Below are 13,683 nucleotides of genomic sequence, written 5' to 3'. Positions count from 1 at the left end.
TTAAATTAGAACATTTAAAATGATCTTTTTGCTTCTTAGTTATGGCCATTTGTTGAAATGTAATTTCACCCACGACTGACTTCAGGGTCACGCATGTCCTTAGGGAATTTAATAATGATCTAACGTTGACTAGGATCTGAGTAGCATGTTAGCTCACCAGTGGTGGAAAAAGTACTCGCATGTTTTACTTAAGTAAAAGTATCAATACTGCTATGTAGACATACTCTGGTTTCGCACCACTTCTTTGCTTCTGCAAACCTGTGACGTGACAATAAAGCTGATTTCTGATTCTCTGATACAAGTAAAAGTCCGGGATTCTATAGAATCCCGGACTTTTACTTGTACTTTTTTTACTCAAGTACATTTATAAATGTACTTGAGTAAAAAAAGTACAAAAGTATTGGTATCAAAATGTACTTTAAGTGCCAAAAGTAGAAAGTACTCATTATGCAGAATGTCCCATTCCACACGTTTTTAAATGTATAAAATGTATTTAAAAAAAATAGCACATCGGCTATTTTCAAATGGCCAAAATATAATTATGTAATGTTAATAATGTATATTTTGTAATAATAAATCATACATAAATAATAATAATCAAAATATACAAAGTAACTAGTAACTAAAGTTTTCAAATAATTGTAGTGGAGTAACAAGTACAATATTTGCCTCTGAGATGTAGTGGATTAGAAGTAAAAAAAAAATACCTTAACATTGTACTTAAGTACAGTACATGAGTAAATGTACTTAGTTACTCTACACCACTGTAGCTCACTGAGTTCTACCCGGGATGTTCCACAGGCCCAGTGGCTATCCTGCTGGTTTCCTCATTGTGAGTCCGCCAGGAGGAGAGCCAGTTTGGGGCTGAGCAGCAGCTCTCAGCCAGCACCCAGCCTTTACTGAAGAAGAGTGAACAACACCACCACCTTGTGACCACCATTCAACATGTCAGGTCTGTTATAGTAAACATTGTCTGAATAACCATTATCACTACCATCATGCACCTGCCACCACTTCATATAGATCAGTGTTTTTTTTTTGGGGGGGGGGGGGGGGGGGCAGTGAAAAATGTACAAAAAAAATGTGTACCAAAAAGACCAGAAAGAGGCAAACATTGTGAAAATAGCAGATCTACAAGCTCACAATGCCTCGTGTTGCGAGGTGCTATTTTTTATTTACTTGGGTTTTTCAGCAGCACTGCTGAGGTATAGCGGAGAATCTGAGCCGCCTAATCAAAATGCATAATGAAGTATTCCCGATGAGGGAAGGTTTTATTCAATTATCTTATTAGTCCCTCTGGGGAAATTCAGTTTTCAGCTTCACCCAGCTGATGGCTGCTCGGATGGTTATGATCAGCGCTCGGAGTGGGGTGGGGTAGTTGGGGGTTAAGTGTCTTGTTCAGGGACACTTCGGGTCGGGAGGCGAAGCGGTGACCCTCTGATTACCAGTCCGCCCTAAATATTATATAAGAGAGCAGCGTACTCTAATATGTATTCAAAGCTTTTCTGACAACATTTCTGAGTTTGTGTGTGAGAGATAATGCATTCACATTATCTACTTTTGTGTGTGCGTGTTGGGTCAACGACAACATACAGAAATGATTGTCCAGATGTTTTGCCTGTGTTGGCGTCCATTGGTTACTGAACTCCTTGAACCGTTGGCCAAGTGGCTGCATGGCTGCCACTCAATTCCCTTTAGTCATTTGCCCGCTCTCCCTCTGTTTCTCTCGTGCCCCCCCTCTCTCCTTCTCCCAGCAAGAGGGAGGGTGGATAGTGAGGTCCATTGTGTTAGTGAGATGTTTATTAATGAGCAAGAGGGACAGAGAGAGCAGAGCTGCTATAGAAGGGGTAATCGCTAATCTCTTAGTTAATGCAGCTCACCCAGCCTTCGGAGTTGGTCTTCAGCAGGGGCAGCAGAGTTTGTGTGTGAGTTTGTGCTTGTGTGAGTTTCTTTCCTCCCGCAAGTTTGACTTCGTTTCGCTGGACAGAGGACGACCAGCATGTGTGTCTATTTGTAGTTGTGTAGAATGTGTTGTTACAGCCAAACCCTATCGTGCAGAATGTACTGTATGCAAGTGAGTGAGGGAGAGGTGCAGAGTGGGTCATTTGTAATGCATTTGTGAAATTGCATCTGTCCGGCTGGCAGAAGATCTTGTCAGTCTCACTTCTTAATGGGCTTTCTTGTCTGCAGAAGTGCAGCCGTGTGAAGGTCTACTTTGATTACTTTGTGTATAGCATAATACAATAGCCTCACTGATAGACAAATTTGTCTTTTTCTAGTCGTAGTCTAGTCCAAGTGACTGTGTATGTATTTTGAAATACGTGTGGGAAACTTTCTGTATGAGAGGGTTGGTGTATGTTTGAGAGCGTGTGTGTGCCTGCCATGCCCCTGCCTGCGCCTGACATCCCAGCCTCTCGCCGCCTGGCACTGGACTGCCGTACCCTCCTAGATCATCGTGTTGGCAAGGGTAGGTTCCATCGCTACCACCGCTGCTGACTCTCACTGATGTTTCTCTCTCGCTGTCTCTCTCTCTCTCTGTGTGTGTTTGTGTATGGTTCTGATCCATATGAACATATAATAATGTTTAATTCTGAGCATTTGTGTTCTCTTTCCTCTCTCTTATCTCAGATGTAAAATTATCTAATAGATGGCTTGTCATTTTTGTAAGTAGAATAGAGATTTGGGTGTTCATATTCCTCTGAAGATCTTGTGTGCTTTCGAACTGCCTTGTCTCCATAAGATGGATTTGGCTTGTCCCAAGGCCATTAGGTCAATGGAGTGTATGTGATTTAAAAGCGTCTGTAGCCTAACAGCTCAAATCATCTGGGTCAGTGGTGCAACAAACTGGTTTTAATTATGTGTTGTTTTTTCTCCTGTTGAGTGAATTTTCACGCCCATTGATAAATATTATGTGATGATACTGTATATATGTATGCCTTGCCCCCTGAATGTACATTTTGATTCATGTAGGTTGGTTGACGCACATTTGTATTTGCTTTGTTACTGCACTACTGTAGTATGTGCCGTCCAGCTCTAGTATCTTGTGTTAGCAGACTTGGCACAAAATATCTACTGTAGTTTTCAGGAAAGGGAAGAGGAATAGAGATGGAAGGAAAGAACAGAGAAAACAGGTCACACACATTCTAAAATATTCCTGATATGAAATTGTCCTATTGTAGTATAACATGCATGCATACATACATACATACATACATACATACATACATACATACATACATACATACATACATACATACATACATACATACATACATACGTTGCATGGTTAGAAGAAGTGACAATGTAAAATATATGGTACATGCTAGCATAAGGTGCATTTTTAGAGCAAATGCCAATGGAATGAGGCAGTTATAACTTTAAAATAGCAGCAGATGTAGTAACAGATACATACAGGGGTGTATCAATAGAATTGCAGCAGATATAGAACATAGATCTTTGTGCATATAGTCTGTCGAAGATGAGACATCATTTGGCAGCATATATCAGGCATGTCAATGTAAACATTAGGTGGCAGTTCAAGTATAGCCACAGTAGATCGCCCAAGGGCCGTCTGCACCACCCTCCTCTGTAGGGCTTTCTGTTCGAGGGCGGTACAGTTCCCATACCAGACGGTAACACGAAGCTCTCAATGGTGCCGTTGTAGAACAATCTGAGGATGCTTTTAGTTTCTTTTCAGGCGGCAGAGACCGTACAGGCACTGCTGAGCCTTTTTCATCACATTAGTGGTGGGTGTATCCCATTTAAGATCATCAGTGATGTGTACCGTACGCCTAAGTCTCTGACTCTTTCCACTGCAACGTGAGGAAGAATCTAGGCCTGGGAGCTATTGTTTTGGTGCAGCCTGTCTTGTTATCGTTCATGTTATCGTTCAATCTGTGAGGATAGGGGTGTGAAATTAAATGACACTATGAAAGAATACCTTGGGCCCCATGATCCCCATTATTTCAAAATCTGTTTCTTAATCTGTGAAAAATCTGTGGACATTTTATGTAGAATAGCAGAAAGAATTTAGTGTGGGTGAAAGGGAGCCAGAGTTGAGGAATCTGAGATGGCCATGTGATTTACAAAACAGTTTGGTACTGTTAAAGTGAACAGAAAAGAGTTGACTGAAGCAACAGCAATGGTGCACAATGGCCTATTAGTGGATGAATAGGCTACAGTTTGTTTGCTGAGACTGTGTGTACCAGGCTGCAGCCTAGAGACCAGCAGTAGCTCTCAGTTTCAAATATTGCATTTCGCTAGGCTGTCTGAGAACAAGTTTCCACTAATCATGTCATGAAGTAGCTTAACATCTCTGAGCCTAACCTCTGATGAAATTAAAGCTGGGAGGCTATGGCTCATTGAAAAACCTAGTTTGATGCTGGCATCTAATGCAACACACCTTTTCCATGATGGTTTCTTACAATCTTATTCAAACAGATCCTGATATACACTTGGTGGGTGGGGACCAGAGCATGTGAGCAGAGCTGAGCAGGGGGAAATGCTGCTCCACGCTCCAGGGGTCTATTGTCACGCTCGCTATCCGCTTATGTTGATTCCCCCCCTGTTCCGCTCCCCCCCCCCCCCCGCTACGCCGCTCACCTTGATTTGCACATGGCTCGCTCTGCTCAGGCCCATCCACTCAGCAGCCCCCCCCCCCAATTTTTTTTTATTTTGCTGCATGTCTGAAACACTTATTTTATATCACAAATGCGTCCCCATCAGTGTAGAGAGCCTAGATGGACAGAAACTATGATGCAAAACACACCATCCAAGTTTCCTTTTTATTGCTAGGCATTGTCTTTTTTAATAAGACGGACAATATTAAATCCTGTGGGTTAATGATTAATCCCCAGGTTAATGTTGAGGTTGAGGATTTATTTGTGTCTGTCTCAAACATGTGGTGTGAGGCCCCGACTGGAGTGGCTTGGACCGCGCTGTCCCGCGCCGCTCCGCTCCGTTCAAATGCTCTGGTGGGCAATGGCACGAGCTGTACCCATAATCCAATTACAAAATTGCCTGTAGATTACTATCAGCCATAACTATAACTATTGCCTAATAACACTGTTAGGCAACCACAATAGGCAACCACAATATTCTTCTTGCTCAGCATTATATAGTATAGTAGAAACCCCAAAGGTTTGCTGCACTACTCCCACAGCTTTTGCGGCACACGCATGAATAGTATGTCAAATCGCCCAGCTTCATCGGGAATGGTGTGCTTGTATTCTGTTACTTATCAGTGTGTTAGAAAGTCAGCTTTTGTTTGTACTGGTTGTTAGTACTTAAGACAGAAGGGGAAGGATGCAGTGGTTTGTTTGTGATTTCTTAAGGTCATTACACACCGGCGACTATGCGAATATACGCAAAATTCTGACTCTTTTCGGTCCGAATAAATAAAATACGCTTTTTTTGCTCCCCGAAATTGATGTGGAAGCTTGCATTGACTTTATAAGGTTTTTAAAAAAAACGTATTATTCGCATGAAAAAAACGCCCCCGTTTTTTTAATGTAAATTAAAGGTACTAGACCATACCCGGTCGGCGCAGCGCAGCCGTGGGGGGATATGCGCACATGATCTGGCAACCCGGGAGGCAGTTCGTCCCATAGCTGGGCAGCCCCGTAACCATGGCGACAGTGTTTGACAGAAAAACGCTAATAAGAAGCTGAGATTTGATGAAATTGAAAAACGGGCTTCACAGTTGTGTTCAGATGGTAATGGTCAATGGCTGTGTGCAAAATCAGAGCAATTGGTCCAGCCAGTGAGGAGAACCGGGTGTCTTCACCACCACTACAGAGGTTACTAGAATTATAGTAGGATAGTAGGATAGTAGGATAGGATAGTAGGATGGTAGGTTGAAGGTTTGTGTAGAAAAGGGGGCATCTCGGGAGTAGAGATTTATTATTGAAAGTTTTAGGTCTACAGTATGTACAATAAAAGAAAAGAAAATATGTTTACATGTTTCCCCCTTTTTCTCCCAATTTAGTTGTTATGCTAATTCCCAGTTTTCCCATCACCTGTAGTCCCTATCAATCCATACAGTTGGTCATGTGGGAGGGTGTAGAGTAGACAACCCTGTGTCCCCTCTGATACACATGAAGTTGCCAGCCGCTTCTTTTCACCTGATGGTGACGAGTTTCACCGGGAGGACATAAAGCATACAGAGAAACACGCTATTCCTTTCAGTTCTAAACCCTGGTAAACAGACGCCCTGACCAACCTGTAGGAGTTGGTCCTGCCCACCCACGAACACGGCCAATTGTGTTCGTTGGAGCGCCATGCCAAGCTGGAGGCACTGCGGAGGATTTGAGCCGCAGCCGCCAGCCGCTGCGGTGGTGAGCAGGTACTTTACCCCTGCGTCACCTGGATGCCCAGAGTATGGACAGTACATACACAGATTTATGATTATAGTACTGCTGCTTCTGTGCAACTCAAATTTATTTGTATTAATATTTCTATCAGTAGTGTTTCCTCTGTACTTTGAAGAAATCCTTAATTCAACACCTGGACTACCCTTACTGTAGTTAAGTTATAGATAACATTAAGGCTAAATTACGATGTTTATGTTTACAGTCATGGCAAATGTCCTTGCTGTGGTGGTGCATCACTGCTAAATGAATACAGAGGAAACACAAATCAGACCATACATAAAACTATAATGCCTGATTTATACTTGGTTGCGCATCATGTCCTGCACTGTAAATATCTCTACAAGCTCATAATATGTGACACATTGTGAGCTTGTAGATCTGCTATTTTCAGTGCGTGACTCTGGCGCACAACCAAGTATAAATCAGGGGTAAACCTGTAAAGCCAGAGAAATAATGATGATTAATAGGAGGGAATGGGGGGCGTTGGTGAATGGACGGATAGAGAAACACGAGGCATGGAAAGACTGAGGAGGGAAAGTGTGATGCAGGCAGGGGGCGGGGAGATGGAGAGATGGAGAGAGAGGAAGATTGCGTGGGTGGGAGGGAGGGTTTGTCCCTCTCTACCACTCTGGTGCACGGGTTCTCTGCCTCTCTGTCTTTGATCCGGGGGAGGATTTTGCGCGCCTGCATCTCTGTGTGAAACAGCGCTACAATCTTGAGAAGGAGCGCTATTGCAGAACGCACACGGGGGAGAAGCCAAGGTCATCACGTCACACTTTGCGCGTCCTTGCATCCGCGTGCGCATGTGTGTATGTAGCTCATCGCGTCAAGCCAGCCTCTGCACCAATCACGACATGTGTTTGCGTGGCTTTTAGCTTGCACATGTGCAGGCTTTCAAACCCAGAGTAGGCAGTGTGTGTTTGAGAAATTCTCAGTGCCCCTCTTGGATCAGTGGCGCATGCATCTGTATGAGTGTCTTCATCAGTGAGGCTGCAGGCGTCTATAATCAGACAATTCAACATCAGGACCGATGTACGGTAAGAATGACAATTATTTCACTCTGTGTGGGTGTGCCTGTTGTGTATATATGTGTGGTTGGGTTTCTGGTGTCTGTCTTGGCCATTTTATAAAGCAATGTGAGGCATCTGTTGTAGAGCGAGTTTCCCTACATTCTATAGATGGTTTGCATTTTCTTCTGTCCTGTGACAGACTGAGGGGAACGTCTCTCTCTCATGTTGCCACATATTGTGACTTGGTCTCTCATGAGGAGATTACCGCCCTGCTGAATTGCAGTGTTATGAAGAGCAGGCTTTTATTTTGGACATGTATATTTTCGGTGATGGTGGATTGCTTAATTTAGGTACACTTTCTTTTTTTTTTACTTGCTCAAATTGCTGTTTAGCGTGTGCTTGGATCTCAGCGTGTTTGTGCATGGTGTGCTCCACTCAGACTGGGTGTTATGGTACACCTACATGTGTGATAGTGACGATCCGTGCTGTTCTGGAAAGCTTATACAGTAGCTCTTGTGTTTTCGTACTTCATTCAGTGATCTGCAGGATTCAAGCAGTACTACAATTTCAGTTGCGTGTATTTGCGTACGTTTTGATAAAGGAGCCCATATGCTGTATGCAATAAAAGCTTGGATGCTCTCCTTGGAAGTGGAGGTGGGTATTGGCAAATATACACTGCTGAATTTGTTTACTGCGCTCCATGGTCAAGAATATTACTAAGGGTTCTGACAGAATAGGTATTTGTCAACAGCTTGTTAATTGAATAGCTCTGATTTAATGCAAAAGTTAGCCTGTGAGCTGCTTTGTGCTAGTGGATTGTTGATGGGAAGAGCCTGTGTTCATACTTACTGTAGTAGTGACTCAACATGCGTATGCTGCATGTTGCCAGATGAAGTTCAGTCATGCTTTCCACTGCAATTGAGCTATGGTCCTGGGTCCTTCACACCCAATATGGGAGCCTGTCTGACAGTGATTCATAGCACAGCGGATCGGCCTTGCATCATGAAGATTTGTTGACAGGTGGAACTATATATCAGTGACAGTGTGGTAGTCGCCACCCACGCTGGATCTGAACAGACTTGTGTTTTGGATCCCACGCGGCCTATAGATGTGGGAATAATGTAGACATTCTTGTCATACCCACTGGAACGCTCACTATAAGTGTAATGTGCATTTGTTTGGCTGCCTGATTCCATGCGAACAAGACGGATGGAGTAAATTCATGGCACCTTTTTTATGCAATGTTTTTGTAGGCTGGTATTCCCTGCACACCATTGACAGACAGGACAATCTATCAGTTGGAGCGTTTGTCATTCTAGTTTAAATGACTTTAGCATCCTCTTGCTCTCTCCTAACAGTCATGTCACACCGGTTGTTTTTCATCTGTTCGTATAGGTGGGCTGTTCTAATGTGCCATACCCGTTATTTATTGCACAGTGACATTTTGTAGTCCCATTGATTGCCTCTGTCCAGTAGCACATGTAGGTATGTGAGTATCAATGCTCTGAGCGCACTTGCCATTCAGTCTACAAATCACAAGTTACCCTCTTTGGCTGTTAAAAAAAATATCAGCCTCTCTGCTTTTCTTTATCTCCTTTTCTCCTTTTATTCATAATATTCAGTGCCTTTATTTATCACTAGGAGCATAATACAGGCAGTCTGCACAGGTAGGGGTGTGTGTGTGTGTGTGTGTGTGTGTGTGTGTGTGTGTGTGTGTGTGTGTGTGTGTGTGTGTGTGTGTGTGTGTGTGTGTGTGTGTGTGTGTGTGTGTGTGTGTGTGTGTGTGTGTGTGTGTGTGTGTGTGTGTGTGTGTGTGTGTGTGTGTGGGGGGGGGGGGGTGTTTGTAGCATGTACAGGTACATTCCTATGACTGAGCTGTTTGCTTGCTGAATTACACAGTGTTATGTGGCTTTTCCGCTGGTAGGGCTATGTTTAGTGTGAGCTCACCTACCCAGCAATACAAGACCCCAGCTGTAGGTTGTCTCTCTCTTTATATATTATATATTCTCTTATTGGATTAACTTGTTATGAGTGAAACAATAGTGGAAATGTACTGTTCCTCATTTTGCTGAGGACCCCCTGTAACCCCCTCAAGGACCCCTGGGGATCGCTGGAACCCACTTTACTAATGCATACAAGATCCGAAATGTGTTTAATAATGTCCATCTCTCTCCGCATACACTAACACATACAAACCCAGATCCAAAATCTGTTTAATAATGTCCCTCTCTCTCCGCATACACTACCACATACAAACACAGATCCAAAACGTGTTTAATAATGTCCCTCTCTCTCCGCATACACTAACACATACAAACACAGATCCAAAACGTGTTTAATAATGTCCCTCTCTCTCTGCATACACTAACACATACAAACACAGATCCAAAATGTGTTTAATAATGTCATTGTGGGGTGTCTAGGCTGTGATTTATTCACATTTGTCCGCCACATGTCTGTGTGAGCATTAGCAACAGAACAGCTTTGTGACAGCAGGTGCAGATATAACACAGCGAGTGACTGTTATGTCCCGGGCTGGTGCGTTCTCTAGGTCTTCCATTTGACCGTCTTCCTCTGCCGTTCTCCTTTCTCTGCTGTTCGTCTGTGTCACTCGGCCTAATGTGGAAAGTTTAAGCAGGAAGGGTACCTGGGGGAACTGGAGAATGTAATCTGTTAATGCACCTGTTGTTATAGGGCTAAAAATAGCTTCTTTATTAGCTGCCTGGTTGCTGTGGTGATTGGTTGAGGGCCCCATGTACATATTGAGAGAGAGAGAGAGAGAGACACACACACACACACACACACACACACACACACACACACACACACACACACACACACACACACACACACACACACACACACACACACACACACACACACACACACACACACACACACACACACACACACACACCGAGAGCAATTAAATTAAACAGACAGAAAATGGTTACAAAGTTCTTAAAAGGTCACTGACTCCCATGTCAGAATGCAGGACGCAGCAATCTCTTAAGAGCAAACTCTGCGGGAGCCAAACTTAAGTGCAAGATGCTAACGGGAAATCATTTATGGCCATTCTCCATTGCATTCATTTGATGCTTGTTGCATCGAATGTGGGATTATAAAGCATTTGATGCTTTTTGTGTCAAATGGATGATTATATAACTTAACTGTCAGGAGAGATGCATTTAACTGTAGCCTTTTAGAAATATTTGCAATTGCACTGTGAATTTGATTGAGCATGAAAAGACATGTTGGCACTGACTGCAGGCATTGCAACTGACTTGTCCAGTGGATGTCTTATGAAATTACGTTGGTGTGTACTCGCCTGTCTGCCTGAGTTGCACCGAAACTGACACCCAAATTATCATTTCAAAGGAGCAGCTCAATAAAGCATTAGTACACACTACCTCTACCAATCGTTCCCTACAATTTATTGTAACCCCCTCGTCGTCAATGTTTCATTGTACAGTACTTCAGTATGACTGTCTAATAAGGCTAATAATTGCATTATCTTATCACTGAACAGTGGCCTTCATTCATACTAATTGTCACTTTCCAGACACAATTACTAATTAGGAGTTATTAACCAGATTACTTTTGAGTGGAGCGGAGGATAGGCTCGCAAAGTGCCGTGTTCTGCAGCTTTTATAGACATCAACCTACAATGCAGGGACCACAGTAGGTCAGAATTGCTTCCTTCCTAACAAACTTAAAAAAGCAAAGGGATTTTCTATAATTTTGTATTTTATGTTTAATATCTGTTCTCTTCAAGTTGTCACCCCCCCCACATCCTCTGAAGGTCTCTCTCTGTGTCCTCCTGTGCAGAGGGAGAAGGGGCAGACCTTCATGTTATTCTCCTTGATGGTGACTCTACACCATGCAGTACTGTAGCACTCATCTGTGACTCACCCAACACACGGCACGACGTCTCCCCCCCTGTTCTGTCTTCTAGCTCTCTTTCAGTTCCTCTCTCCCCCTCTCTGTGACTCTCTTTCTCCATCATGCACCTCCCTCCCCAGCTGGGGGGTGTTGGGGCTGCTGTGTTGTCATTAATGTATCAGTGACCCCTACAGCCGGGCTCCGGGCCAATACATAGAGAGACGGAGGGGGGGAGTACGGAGAGGATGGGGGGTGATATGCATGTGTGTAGGGGGGCTCATTATCGTTTGAAGTGATGGAGGACAGAGGCTATGAATAGACACAGAGAGAGAGCAGGCGGAGCGTGCCGCTGTGGAGTTGAGCACCGGTAGAACTTTGGGGGGAAACGGAGGCCTTGAGGCACACTTCGCCCTCTCCTTGTGGACACCGACACACGCACACACGCACACACTCACACACGCACACACGCACGCACGCACCCCTTCACCCAAAGCTGTTTTAGTCAAAACAGCGCAGATGGCTTGCTTTTCCCTCTGTTCAAAGGCTTTTATAGGGCATCCTGCCTAGCGTTCGTCCTCCAACACGAAGGCCACTGATGATGTATCAGGGGACAAGTAGAAAAGAGCGTCCTTCTGATCTGTAACACACACTGTATGTTTACTCCAATGGAGAAAGGGAAGGAAGGATGGGGAGGAGGAATTATTTAAAAAAAAGTCATGCCATTGCATCTTTTTTTTCTTTTCTATGTAAGCTAACCTAGTTAGTTATTGTACAGACTTGAAGTTGCTTGAAAAACAGTGTAGCTGTTTGTTCAGGCTCCCCTGTGGGGGTGTGGGTTTGAAGGGTCAAGTTCTTACTGTACATAGTCGACCTGCAAGCTCACAATGTGCCATGGTTGTGAGCTTGTACTGTAGGTCTGCTATTTTCGACGCACAACATCCATTAGGATTTATTCTCCTCCAGTTTCATCTCTCTCCCTGGGACCCCCTATGACTCACCACTGCTGAAGATCTCAGTACAGTAGCGGTGTGGCCAGCATTATCCTCACTGCAAACTCAACAGAGCAGTTGTTGCACTTACACTGCTCTCCTCAGTATATGTGTGTGTGCAAGGGGGGGGGGGGGGGGGGGGGGGTTCGTACGGCGCGGATCATCTATGTTTCACAGGCCTGTTTCAACGTTTCAGCGCTCCTTCAGCAGCCGTTGCTTCTAAATTTCGGCGCTCTTCGGCAATAGTTCTGTTTTCATTGTGGGTGCGTTCGGAAATATAGGACTGAGCGCACTGGCCGATACAAACTAATAGGCGAGTGCGCTCCGGTGCGCAATTTCCGAACGCACCCACTTTCTCCCTGCCGTTTGGTGCCCCCCCAAGGTTGGTGCCCTGTGCTGCAGCACCTAAAACACTTCCGCTAAGCCGGGGCTGTGTGTGTGTGTGTGTGGGGGGGGGGGGGGGCACGGCACAACGACGACTGAGTGAGGGTATGAGTGAACACGTGTGTGTAGCATTTTTCTTTTTGTGACTGACTTTAATTAGGACAGCAATTCTTTTCTGCGTGTGACCCATCCTCTGACGTCTTTGTGTGGGATTCACCTTTTCTCAGCCTGGCTTTTCTATGTCTTCAGTGAATAATATCTTTCAGGAACAGCTTAGACTATGCCAGGGATTCACTCCTCAGACAGATTCTTTCCAGAGTCTCTCAGCAGTGCTGTGGTGATGAATATGCCTCCCCCCATTGTTCTTATTCTCAGAAGCCTCTGTCTAGGTTGTCTGGATCGGCATGCAAATAGCAATCCTCTTTAGTGTGCTCCTTAGTCAACGAGGGGCTCAAAACGCAAGGTGTACTTGTTCTTCCACACCAGGTTTTCTTTTTTCACACAAACTCTAATTTAGCTTGTTTCCATCACATTTAGGCTAATCCTATTATCAACATTTTATAGATTTTGACTCTTTCTCTCTCTCTGCACCCCTCCTTCCCCCCAACCCTCTGGTAATTTTTCCCACAGGTGTGTGTGGATGTTGCGGGGCGCTGAGGCCTCGGTACAAGAGGCTGGTAGACAACATCTTTCCAGAGGACCCAGAGGTGAGAATTTCGACTGACACTTCCTCTTCTGAGTGACTTCCCCCACTCCACGGTATTTGAGGGATTTTCTCTCTCTCTCTCTCTCTGTCTCTGTCTCTGTCTCTGTCTCTGTCTCTCTCTGTCTCTCTCTCTCTCTCTCTCTCTCTCTCTCTCTCTCTCTCTCTCTCTCTCTCTCTCTCTCTCTCTCTCTCTCTCTCTCTCTCTCTCTCTCTCTCTCTCATATACACATTCGTGTGCACACAGGAAACCAAAGCCCGATACACAATTGACACATTGGGCCCAGCCCAGCCCGTAGACCGTCATTTTTCTAAACAAGCTTAATTGGTGCATGCAATTAAGC

The 13,683-nt window shown here is 44.4% G+C and overlaps 1 protein-coding gene across 2 annotated transcripts in view; it reads left to right on the top strand.

Annotated features, from left to right (window-relative positions):
• The window catches only part of LOC311062593 (protein EFR3 homolog B), a 45,791-nt gene that overhangs the window by 459 nt on the left and 31,649 nt on the right, over positions 1–13,683 (top strand). The window contains exons 2-3 of one of the 2 annotated variants that reach the window (XM_084081739.1): positions 802–952; positions 13,267–13,343. In XM_084081739.1, coding sequence (XP_083937865.1) covers positions 946–952; positions 13,267–13,343 — 84 coding nt within the window. In that variant the 5' untranslated portion in view covers positions 802–945. Of the gene's footprint in view, positions 1–801; positions 953–2,346; positions 2,468–13,266; positions 13,344–13,683 lie in introns of those variants that run through there. The other variant, XM_084081738.1, reaches the window with a different exon arrangement.

The sequence above is a fragment of the Gymnoscopelus microlampas genome (assembly GCF_963454915.1).
Source record: "Gymnoscopelus microlampas genome assembly, chromosome: 16".
NCBI classification, from domain to species: Eukaryota; Metazoa; Chordata; class Actinopteri; order Myctophiformes; family Myctophidae; genus Gymnoscopelus; species Gymnoscopelus microlampas.
The sequence above is the reverse complement of the archived record's forward strand: the minus strand, read 5'-3'. Positions and strand labels throughout refer to the sequence as shown.